The sequence below is a fragment of the Athene cunicularia genome, assembly GCF_003259725.1.
Source record: "Athene cunicularia isolate RWA chromosome Z unlocalized genomic scaffold, athCun1 chrZ_part2, whole genome shotgun sequence".
NCBI classification, from domain to species: domain Eukaryota; kingdom Metazoa; phylum Chordata; class Aves; order Strigiformes; family Strigidae; genus Athene; species Athene cunicularia.
Genome location: NW_020799143.1, coordinates 16,659,909 through 16,672,535, shown reverse-complemented (window position 1 = coordinate 16,672,535; position 12,627 = coordinate 16,659,909). Strand labels below are relative to the sequence as shown.

The window sequence follows — 12,627 nt, the reverse complement described above, 5'->3', positions numbered from 1 at the left end:
GGGGGGGGGGGGAAGAGTAAAATAATGGCACCAAGGTGTTTGCTAGGAAATAGGTTAAAACTAAAACCACTTCTTCATTGTGGCAAATTCATTCCAAAGAATAATTTTTTCAGCAGTTCATAAATCCACAAAATGTGTCACAGGCTTTAGCACTATGAAAGAGCAGGCCTAGAGGAGTTTTCTAGCTGCTTCTCTTTCTGAAGTGGCTTTTTTATTTTTAATATGACAGCAGATGTTGATTTAAGTGATTTTGGCTAAGTTACTACTAATTGGTCTTTTCATCTGCCATTAATTTATTTGTCTTCTTGTTCATTAAGAGATTTAATTGCAGCAACATAGAAATTTGCCAATTTTCCTTTAGAAAAATACCCATTAAACTTTCCATTAAAAATCCCCTCATATTTTCCATTGCAAGGAGTTAGACCCATATTGCAGTAAATATTTCTACAAAAGACTATGTCTTTCTTCTAAGAATTAGAAGTTTTCAACTGTATGCACTCACTCATTTCCATCTTAATAAAAAACAAAGTATGCAAGGAAGACCGCACAAGAAAACTTCATGAACTGGAAAAAGTTGTCAGCAAAAACAGTCACACAGCCTTTCACACAGAGAACACATCTTTTATGCAACCAGTTGTGCAGAGATATCAAAAGCCTCCAGCTGCAACACACATTTTCAAGTATATTCCTCTCAGGACTGATTCAACCTCTGGCTCCTCATGCCAAATAAAAAAATGCAGACTTTTGCATTGTTTTAAATGTTATTTCCTTAAAGCTTTTGACAAATCAGTCATTAAAAGATGACAGTATATTGTTGCTTTCTGATTGAGAGTAATTCTTTCCCCATTCTGCTGATCAAGGGCTCTGAAAGATGAACTCTGGATAATTTTGTTGTTCTCATCAACTACAGATGAGAACTTGCCAGATTGAACTCAGGCGACAGAGCCAGAAGCATAGGCATCCATCCTGATTCTGATGTGGAAGCAGAAAGTTCTGACAGAGAAGCTAGGTGAGAAAATGTATTCAGCTACAGCAGACTTTGTACAGTGACAGACTTTGTTTCAGTCTCTATAGCAAAGTTTTGCCTCTTTTTGCCTCTCTAACCCACAGCACAGAGAATAACTGGACTGTGCTACATCTTCTGCATCATTAGCAGACTTGTTTACTACGCTTCCCCTGGTTTTAGTTGCCAATAAATAATGCTTTTGCGGCCACAAAGGCAGCAATGAAATTATTCAGTTGTTATGAAGGAAGGAGTATGGGGAACAGAAAGGATATTTGGTCTGCAGAACATTAAAGTTTGCTCTGAAAAGCCAAAAAAAAAAATCTTAACCACTTGTATGTATCCTAATATTTGCCCTTACATGCAATCTTTCACTTCAAAGTACAAAACTAAGTCTGGAGTCTTCACTTACAAACTCTACATCATTAATTTTTCCCATCATCACTGTCCTTCCTTCTCATTATCAGATCACTTTTTATCTATGTGCATCATTCATGCCAGTAAGATTTATAACATTGTAAAGCAAGGGAACTAGGCACAATTAATTCACTGCTGGCGGACGGGCTTCACCCAGTTATTCATAATGCACTAAAATCAAGCCTGGTTACTTACATGCTGTGTGATTACATAGTTTTGTGTGTTATGTTAAATGCTGCATAAAAACAGTACCTATAAAGTCAGAACCTTTTAGATGAAAGGCCATGTCAAGAGAAAAACCCTAAATGAATTCCACAAGATACAAGTAACATTTTATGGAAAAAGTCTAACAAATTATAAACTCTGAGAAGTACCTGATTTTGGTAGATTTATTAATGTACCTCTGGCCAAACTTTCATATTTATGAAAAACAAAACAAAACAAAACAAACACCACACCAAAAAAAAACCCAACCCAAACCAAAAAACACTTTTAAGTTTTCTCACCATGAACCCAGTATCCACTATTTACTTTTCTTCAAAACAACAGAATTTCAAATATGGGTGCACTTGGTAGCATTTTAAGAGAAAATAGGTCCCTTCTAAAGAAGGAATTACACACCTACCTCAAAGATCAGGAGACCTAAGAAATTAAAACTCACTGTTATCACAAATGCATCTCAGTTTAGAGACTCAAATAAGTCAGTTCAGCCCAAACTTTCTTAAAAATCCAACACATACACAGAGTCTCCCATCCTTCACTTTTCTGCCATAAACGTTAGATGTACATGCTTTTTAAGACACACTTTTTTTCTACTTTCTGCTTTTCTGCTTGTGATACTGCTCCAGTTACAGTTTTTTACATGTTTTCTTCCTAAACCATCCATAAGACAGTTATAATTAGTTGTAGGAAACTGAAAGATTATCTCTGTTTCTATTAAGCTGAACCATCTCTCCTAGTGCAAAAGATCAAAAGCAAAATGAAAATATATAGAACTTAAACATAAAATTTTACTGGTAGAAAGGAAAAAAAATATATCAAAAAAACCCAAACCTCAAAACAAAGCAAAAAAACTTCCACCTTGCACTACATAACAAGAAGATGACAAACTTGGAATAAGTTTGTGAATAAGTTAGAAGGAAAACTCTGTTATATTTCTGGCAGCTCTGAGTCTAAAAGGTAAAGAAATACCTGAAGATTTCTAACCAACAGCCACTTATTTTGAAGAACAAATGAAGACAGCAATTTCACTAGAAGATGGGGAAGTGCAGTTGGGAAGAAAAAAAGCATAAGCATGTCAATATTGCTTTTGCATGTAGGTCTGTCTAGAAACTAAGAAGGAAGTCTGTCAGCAGCCCATGATTCTGAATTTACCAAAGAAGAGGAAGAAACAAAAAACAATTCTAAACCTAACCAGTAACATGTATTTAAATTCAATGGGGCAATGCAAACAATGATGCTAACAACCTCTCTAGTATTGGCAGGGATAAGCAAATTAAATAGATCCCAGTATTCACCCGCATCAACCAGATGGTGTGGTAGAGAAAGTCAGAAGTTTTTAAAGTAGAAGGAAGCCATAGTCCACATGTTTACAGCCTGTACAGTACTCTCATAGGTCTCTTAATAGCAATTGGTAACTAGCACTACTGTTTATAAGCACACACTTTCACTGTGACATACCAGAATAAGAACTCCACCATTCAAGGCAGTGGTATGAGTGGAAACAGTCCCATTAAGGGTCTGGCAATTTTTAAATACAAGGCATTTTGATTAATATGACCATAAAAAAAGCCCCAAACAAAACAACAAAGCAAAGCCAACTCAAAACAAGCAAACAGAAACTCTCCACATAACCTCAATAAGTCTCACATATTCTAATGTCAACAAACTTGCACACAGTCCCAACTGAGCACATACACATCCCATGTATGGCAGGGAATCTTATCATTTAAGAAGAGGAAAATTTCCTTGCTGACTTCCACGTGGAAAGCAGTTAATTCAGTATTAACATGTTTTATATTTGCAGCACGCAACTTTAATCCCTCAAAGTGGATACTTAATGTCCTTGCTCTAGAACAAGGCCATGTTCTCACTAAAAAATAACTTACAAAACAAAAAATAACAAGAAAAGCCTATGCCCTTCCAGGGGGGAAACAGAAATTCTGATATTGTGTGCCCGTGTCTAAGCGTATGATGCTACATGCTTATGCATGGGGAGATAAATCACATTTTGAGACTGAGTGAATGCCAGTTCCTCCTGCAGGAACTTTGAAAGCAGCCTCTACTCTGTTGATTCTTTGCTTTTACTTCAACTGGGTTACCTGGAGAAGTTTTCTCCTTTCTCTATTTCCAACTCTCTAGCACAACTAAACTCTGAAGTCAAGAATTTTAGCTTTTTAACTTTGACCTCTTTGTGGAATTTAATTGAAACCAGACCAAAGGCCCAACGACAGATACAATTAGTCTGGTCACATAACGCTCATTTCCTTGGAAGATCAAATTGAAACTTCTGTTTAGGAGTGCCTAGACCCAGACCATGCATTGGCCCATAATTATAAACATTTTTGCTATGAAGAAGGCTGCAATATGTTTTTTAATGTTTTGAATTAGTGTCTCTATGAAATAAACTGCTAAAACCACAATTAGACTGTCTATAAATTACAGCACTTTTATCACCTGCATTAATGATAACACAATGAAAATCAGTTACCAAAGTACTGCATCTTTGAAGTTAAATTTGACTGTAATAAAAAAGTACTTTTAAAAGCACAAAGTACTGTTAATATCATCAGATTACTCTTAAAATAAAGCACCTGCTATGAGCAATTGTTTCTCTGCTAAGGTTTAAAAAAATTAAGAGCAGAAAGAACTGTGTTGGGTCATTTTCACATCTTCAAATGGAAACATGCAATGAAATCAACCAATAATTACTCTTTGCTGTGTTTTTGTTTTGTCCCAGCTACATGGAATTCCCAAATCTCATTTTACTCTCTTTTGCCGTTTTTCATTCCCCTTTTCTAACATAAGTTAATTGCCTGTCCCGTAAAATTAATTTGGCATTGTAGTTCTTTTGTTCAGAAAAATTTTAGTTTTGCTGATACATGCTCGTGCCAAGGCAACTTTTGTAAGACAGAAGGACACTAGATTCTTACTTATTGAAAGCAAGAAATATTTTTGGGATGCAACATGATGACCTCTTTATGAAGTGCATTTTTACACAGTATTCTGTTTCTCTCCTTAGGAAAAAAGTAATTGTTCATACTGCTACAAAGATCTGTTGTTAATTGCAAACATATGCACTGTCATCTTACCAGGGTATTTTAAAAAACAAACCAACCCACAACAACAGAACTGAATTCCTGTTCTATGATCCTTACCCTGAACAGCTATATAAAAAGGTCTTCCCAGTGGGTTAAGTGCATTTATTTAGAAAAACAAACAAACAAAAACAACAACAACAACAACAACAACAAAAACAACACACACACAAAAAAAACCCACCACAAATAAGGTGAAATAGCCAGTGTTGCCTTAACTGGAGAAAGAAAAGAGAGTGATTATTCTACAATATAGAATACACGTTAGCTTGCAAGATGATGGAAAAGTTCTGATGAACTAGTATTTTAAAATCTCTGTTGCATCTCCAGTTCAGCTAAACTTAAAAAACTTGCTTCTTCTGCATATTTGTAATACAGGAAAACCTAACATAATACAGTAAGATCTGACTGACTAGCACAGTCAAGCAACCAAGAAATATTTTAAAATCTGCCTTTTAAGACTGATGTATACTCACAAAGAGAATGCTGTATTTTCCTTTCCTCCAACATCACCCATTTTCTTGCTGCTTCTGTTTGAAGTTTTCCTTTCCTACACTTTGACTTTAAGTTGATTAAAAGAGATTTTGGTCAGTGAAAAAGAGCTTTCATGACTTCTCAGCTATCAGCTGATGTTTTATTTCTCTATGCTTCACATACATTCTTTCTTCCATTTACTTAATATTCACATTAACTCAATCACAATTTCTCAAAGAAGCGAAGAGACAGGCTGCCATTAACTTTCATCTTGCTTTTTGGCAGTCTCAATTATCATGTGGAAAAAAATAAGTGTTTGTAAAAGTAGTTGATTCAAGCTCTCACACAAAAAGACTATCCTCAGAGACTGTAAATCCTGTTGTGCTGTAACTGGCTACTTGATCAACATTCAATTTACAAATTGTCACTCTACAACATAAAAAAGTGATATATAGATAATAAATATTACTTCCTCCACCCCACACCCACCCTCCAACTAGTTCATCTCTAGTGGCAAATTTTATAGAGTGGTTATAATGGAAAAAAAAAAAAGAGAAAAAAAAACCAAACAAAAAACCACAACCAAACAATCCCTTTCAAAACTGTGGGGTTTAGACAGGACTATACTAATTCCTTGAATTATTAGGTTCCTACACATCTGCAGGATTTATGCTTAAAATATACCCAAAACATGCTCTGATGCCTTCCAACTTCAAACTGAGGATGACAAAGTATCCCAAAGAACACACCACCTGAAATTAGAATAAAAGTAAAGGTCAAGTATTTCATCCAAGGAACTTCAACCCTATACAAAAGAAAAACCTCTTCCCATGTCAATGAAGCATCTATAGAAAGCCAGATCATTTACTGAAATACTTGCAGTTGACAATAGCAATAAGAAAACTCTTTAAACACCTTCTATAAAACTTGCTTTATTTGCAAATAATAAGAGGATTAAGAGGCCATTTTGAACATTCTATCCATATATCAGTTACAGATTTTCACACTCATCACCCTTACAAAGAAGAGACACTTGGTGCAGAACAATCTGTTCTCTACTACAAAAGCATTAAATGAAAATATATAGCAGCCAGAGAATTCCAGAGCCCACAGAAGAAAAAAACCTGACCTGGTCAAAGCAAAAACTGGATACAAGAAAAACAAGCAAGCAAACAAAATCTAAAAAAAAAAGGCCAGAGGAAAACAAACTTTTCAGGGAAAAGAAGGCATGCCATGGAGAAAATGGACATACTGAAATGTGGAGGAGCACACTGGACAATCTGTATGGTCACTCAACACACCTTTGCAATACAGTTATGACAGCAGAATCACAACTCCTCTGTTTATCACTGTTGTCAACTGTTTTTTTGCTACAGGCTTAAGATCTTTTAATGGAAGGCAACTACAAGATTTATAGTACTTTGCATTATGTTCATGACCTAAATGAAAGATTAAAATGCAGTTGCCTCCTGCAAAGAGACTGGAGTAATGCTTGGTTATTTTCATGTTGTCTCTCAAGAGTTTCTCTGTGTGTAAGCAAAACTTACTTTCCTTTCTAAATGCCACTGAAGATGGGCATGACAAACTGTGTGTTTATCACTTAGCTGTTTGTTATCTTTAATATAGAAGCAGAAGACCAAATTCTGCTTCTCTCCCACAACTGTAAAATAGCATTATAATCTTCTGAAGACACTGGCAGAACAGCTCTTATCAAGAACACTATTTAGCCAGAATAGAGTGTATGGGAACATATCCAGCTCAGTTCTGAGCCCAGAAAGAGAAAAAATTTGCTATTTAAGTCTTTGTATTCTGTTCTTAATGGGAGGAAAGGAAAAGGAAAAGGAAAAGGAAAAGGAAAAGGAAAAGGAAAAGGAAAAGGAAAAGGGGAAAAGGAAAAGGAAAAGGAAAAGGAAAAGGAAAAGGAAAAGGAAAAGGAAAAGGAAAAGGAAAAGGAAAAGGAAAAGGAAAAGGAAAAGGCGAACCCCAAAATTCAGTAAGAGGCAGTGCAAATGTGCTTCTTCAACTAGATTCTGATTATCATAATTTTTCATCAAATTACACACATCTGAATTAGGATGAAGTGTATTCACAATCACTTTTGATGTTTCTTCAACTATCACCTTCTTAAGGATCTGAAGATGTTTTACAAACTTATTACCCCTCAGAATATTTTTCTTATGTAGCGAAGAATTACCTCAGCTCTCTGAAGTTGGAAATTTGTTCTTGCTAACACCATCTATTCTTTTCTGGTAAAAAAGAAAATAATTTTAATTTCCCAGTCCTTTATTTTAAACAACATTTTCTATCCCTCTTCTCTACAACCCTAAGGAGAATAAACACAAACCAACTTAAATAATAAAAAAACCTGATCATAATTTTGGGGTTTGTGTTGTTCATATGCAATCCCATTTTTTGAATGAAAAGTAGGCTATCATTTGTACATATAGTATTTCAGTCAATAAACCTATATATTCTACAAACTATTTGTGCCTTGATATTTCCTGCACAGTCTTCTCTACCTTAACACTAAAAGTTAGCCAACTGGAAATCCCTCTTAAACAAATATTACCCATTATTTTGCTTACATATTCTTTATGGTACTTGTGCAACTGATGCAATGGATGGATGCAAAGGATGCAACTGATTTAACTGAAGCAGAATTTTTTTTTGGTATAGTTATATAATTGCAAGCGCTGAAACCAAAAATGTAATTGTATAACATACAATGAAACTAAAAGGTTGCAACCAAATCCATAAAAGGGCTCTTGATGGTATGTTTCAAAGCACACCAGTATCAAAAAGATTTGACTTTTCCTACAATAGACCCCAGATTTCTCATTTTGGAGTTCTGTCTCTGTCACATTCCACTCAGATGAGGGGGACAAGTGACTCAGATTCACAAATCCCCAGTGGACCAGACAACAAGTCTCCAAGTTCAAGCATTTATTAACTACCTACAATGTACTAATTGAGCACATGATAATTGGCTAAGTACATAGCAAGTTGTGGCGAGCAATACAATATGCCTTGCATTTCTTAATGGAAAAAGGAAAAGAGGGAGATAGAGGGAATGGGGGAATACAGATCACCGGTCTGGGTGCCTGCGCTGATCCCGCCGGCAAGGGTTCCAGGAGATGGCCATCTTTTTTGCTGGCAGCCATCTTCTTCGCTTCACTGCTCTCTCCAGACAGCCAGGGGGGCAGGGAGAGGGGGGCAGAGAGAGAGAGAGAGAGAGAGAGAGAGAGAGAGAGGGGAGCGCCCTTTCTTCTCCCCTTTGATTTATACCCACTTTCCTTGGGTCTGTCCCCTAGGTCAACCCACAGACCTACGTATCCCATGTACGGGGAGGGGTAAGGTGTTTCATGGGATGATGTCACTAGCATGATCATGACAGCCCTCGTTAGCATATTGAGGGGTGTCAACTTTAATATGCATTTCGTGGATGATGAAGCAAAGTTCATTCACCGGACACATGGCCCTTGAAATCTGCCCAGGTGCCCCAGGGCAGAGCCGTCCTGTCTCCACAGGGCTCTCTCCCCCAGATACATCGGGCAGCGTTATCAGCTTCGGCCTCCACAGAAAGCACCCTGTGACTCGGAGTTTTGTCTTGCGAGTGTTTGAGGCATTTCTTCAATCAACCTCAACTTCTGCTTTACCAGGCTGTTTTTCTTAGTTTCTCACAGGCCTGGTTTCTCGTCTCTCACAGTCTGCATACTCCTATCATGCACAGTCTAACTCTATAACTTAGAATAAAAACCCCCCTTTTTTTCTTTTTTAGTACTTATTACCAGCTTGCAACTCTGAACATTCTCCCTTCCTAGCCAGCTCCATCCCCACTCATTCTGTCCCTCGTTCCACTAGGAACTCCCTGTTGTTCTGTAGAATCAGACGTTGCGGCACCAAACTCCTCACAACCTATACGGATTTTTAAGATTCTGCCTGTAGAAGTTTATGACTCAGATAATTTGTGTGCAAACTAAAATTTCATGGGCTGAAACTAGAATTTTCTTTGCAGTGGCTTACCTCATTCTCTCTGGATGTGTACTGTATCTTGACAGCATCCATGGCTCTGATCATTACTTGTATGGCAGTAAATATATTTTGGTAAACCACTTTTGTGAAGCCTTTCCTGTCTTCTTCTCTGTAAACTGATCCATGAATAATCCTCATTTGTTTAATGAATGTGCTCTTCTCTTGCCACTTTTTCTTGTGCCTGGGGGAGGAGGAAACAAGAGAGAAACAAGAAGTACTGTATTTGCAAATCCTGGCAGTTGAGAATATTTGTAAATACACATACAAGGATGTGAACCTTATCTGAGCATGCATAAGAGGCATTATTAACTATAGTATCATTTCTGAATATTCTATTCTCCATAATCTATATTGTTTTAGTAAAAATATTTGGATTGATGGTTTCAGGAGGGGTTTTGGTAAAAGATATATACAAGTATATTCTCATAATACATTCTACAACGTTTAATCTAAGCATCCTGTAGTAAGAAGTAAGATTACACAATAAGCAAGGTAGGTGAGCACAAAAGAAAGGAATTCTGTTTGTGTAAAGATCAAATTACTCAACACTGAGAACTTTGTACAGAGTTTATGTCCCATTTACGCCTTAACAATAAAGCTTGCATGAACTTGGGGAACAATTTTATTATTATCCAGCTACTCTGGTGTCACCAAAATGGGACAAAAGAACTTATTGACACCAATTTGATTTAGATAAGCAGGCACTCCTTTATTAACCGCCAGGTGTGCAGGGGAGTCATCTCACCAACAACGCACACCTAACACACGTAACATGCTGATTGTATAGGATACAGTAATACATATTTCAGCACAGCTGAAGAGGAGGTGGTCAGAGACCTGCTGCACCACTTGGATGCACACAAGTCTGTGGGACCGGATGGGTGACACCCAAGGGCGCTGAAAGAGTTGGCAGATGTGCTCGCCAAGCCGCTGTCCATGATTTACCTGAAGTCATGGCTGACTGGGGAGGTCCCATGGGACTGGAGGGTGGCAAATGTGACACCCATCTACACGAGAGGCAGAAAGGAGGATCCAGGGAACTATAGACCTGTCAGTCTGACCTCGGTGCCAGGGAAGGTCATGGAGCAGGTCATCTCGAGTGCCACTACAAGTCATATAATGGACAACCAGGGGAACAGGCCCAGACAGCATGGGGGTATGAAAGGCAGGTCCTGCCTCTGCTACTATGACAAGACGACCCGACTGTCAGACAAGGGAAAAGCTGTGGATATTGTCTCCCTGGATTCTTGAAAAGCATTCGACACAGTTGCCCATAGAATTCTGATAGAAAAACTGTCTGCCCATGGCCTGGATGAGCACACGGTCTGCTGGGTCAAGCACTGGATGGATGGACGGTCCCAGAGAGTGGTGGTCAGTGGAGTTAAATCCAGCTGGTGGCCACTCACAAGTGGTGTTCCTCAGGGCTCAGTGTTGGGACCATTTCTGTTTAACATCTTTATTGATGATCTTGATAAGGACACAGAGTGTGTCATCAGTGAGTTCGCAGATGACACCAAGGTAAGCGGGAGTGTGGATCTGCATGAGGACAGGGAGGCTCTACAGAGAGACTTGGATAGATTGGATCTGTGGGCCAATGTTAACGGGATGAGCTTCAACAAGGCCAAGTGCCAGGTCCTGCACTTGGGCCACAACAACCCCCTGCATGGCTACAGGCTTGGGGAGGTGTGGCTGGAGCTGTCTGGGAGAGAAGGATCTGGGGGTTCTCATTGACAAGCAGTTGAACATGAGCCGGCAGTGTGCCCGGGTGGCCAAAAAAGCCAACGGCATCCTGGCTTGTGTCAGAAATAGTGTGACCAGCAGAAGCAGGGAGGTGACAGTCCCCCTGTGCTCTGCTCTGGTGAGGCCACACCTGGAGTGTTGTGTCCAGTTTTGGGCACCTCAGTATGAGAGAGATCTCGAGGTGCTGGAGCGAGAGCAGAGGAGGGAAACAAAGCTGGTGAAGGGCCTGGAGAACAGATCCTGTGAGGAGAGACTGAAGGAGCTGGGACTGTTTAGTGTGAGGAGGAGAAGGCTGAGGGGAGACCTCATCACTCTCTACAACTACCTGAAAGGACATTGTAGGAGAGGTTGGTGCTGGTCTCTTCTCACAGGTAATCAGTGACAGAACAAGAGGGAATGGCTTTAAACTGCAACAGGGGAGGTTTAGTCTGGACATTAGGAAAAAATTTTTCACAGAAAGAGTGGTCAGACAGTGGAATAGGCTGCCTAGGGAGGGGGTGGATTCACCATCCCTGGATGTGTTCAAGGGCCATTTAGATGAGATGCTGGGGGATGTGGTGTATGGGAGAACTTTGTAGAGTAGGGCTGATGGTTGCACTCGATGTTCCCAAGGGTCTTTACCAACCTGGATGATTCTGTGATTCTGAATTCTGTGATTCTATATTAATCAAGTTCTCATATATAAACATGTGAACTCCCATAACTCATTTTCTTATATCCACCTCTTTCCAATCATGCACACTTGAGTCCTGAAGTGAGTTGGGGGGCCGCTTTTGTGACAGACCACAGACTACTGACCTAAACCAAAGACCCTCCAATGCCCTTGACCCAAGGATTTTTGGTTCACATTGCAATTTTAACATGCTTCGAGGCCCTTTCACAATGTAACTTCTAAAACACCTGGTCTACAGGGCAATAAATCATCCTTACTGAACAGTCTAACAATGGTACCTCATCACCAGTCTTATGTATCGAAATCTAGTTAATGATTATCATTAGTCTACATGGCCTCAGCCCGGGACTTTAAAAAACAACTTTGTAGCAGCATAGCTGGTTATATAGTTACTTTAAATCATTCCTTATTTAAATCCAAACCATAAAAGATCATTAAAATCAGCTCAAATTAATAACAAATCAATAACACTGGGAATTATTGATTCTATTAAAAAAACCCAACCAACCAAACAAGCAAATATTATAAAATCATATATGAACTTACATCATTCATATAATATTTTGCATGTACATACTGCTTTAAGGCTGTTTACAGGATATAACATATTTCTTAACATTTTTCAGGATATAGGCCTTGTTCCTCTGTTCTTTCCTATTAGCCTTACAACAGAAAAATGCTTGCATTGACTCATATCAAAGGTCTATTCAGGTAGTGTCCTGTCTCCAACCAAGTTTGTAAGTGGTGGCCAAGAGAAGAGTAAAAAAGAGGGGTCAGAATATACAACACTTCCTCCACAAAAACCTCTCTGTATCTTAAAACTTAGGACTTATCTTAGAAGTTCATTAGCTGAATGGTACCTATTTGGTAGCCCTACTTTATCTCTCAAGTACTTGGGCAAGTCTCTCCTTAAAGCCATGTGTCATCGTTTGAGCCCCAAGGGCAACTGAGCACCATGCAGCTGTTTCCCC

At 38.7% G+C, this 12,627-nt stretch overlaps 1 protein-coding gene across 1 annotated transcript in view; it reads right to left on the bottom strand.

The window, feature by feature from the left end:
* Positions 1 to 12,627, bottom strand: part of LOC113489961 (guanine nucleotide-binding protein subunit alpha-14-like) — a 56,537-nt gene that overhangs the window by 41,285 nt on the left and 2,625 nt on the right. Inside the window, 1 exon segment of the mRNA XM_026866045.1 lies at positions 9,235 to 9,424. Coding sequence (XP_026721846.1) covers positions 9,235 to 9,424 — 190 coding nt within the window.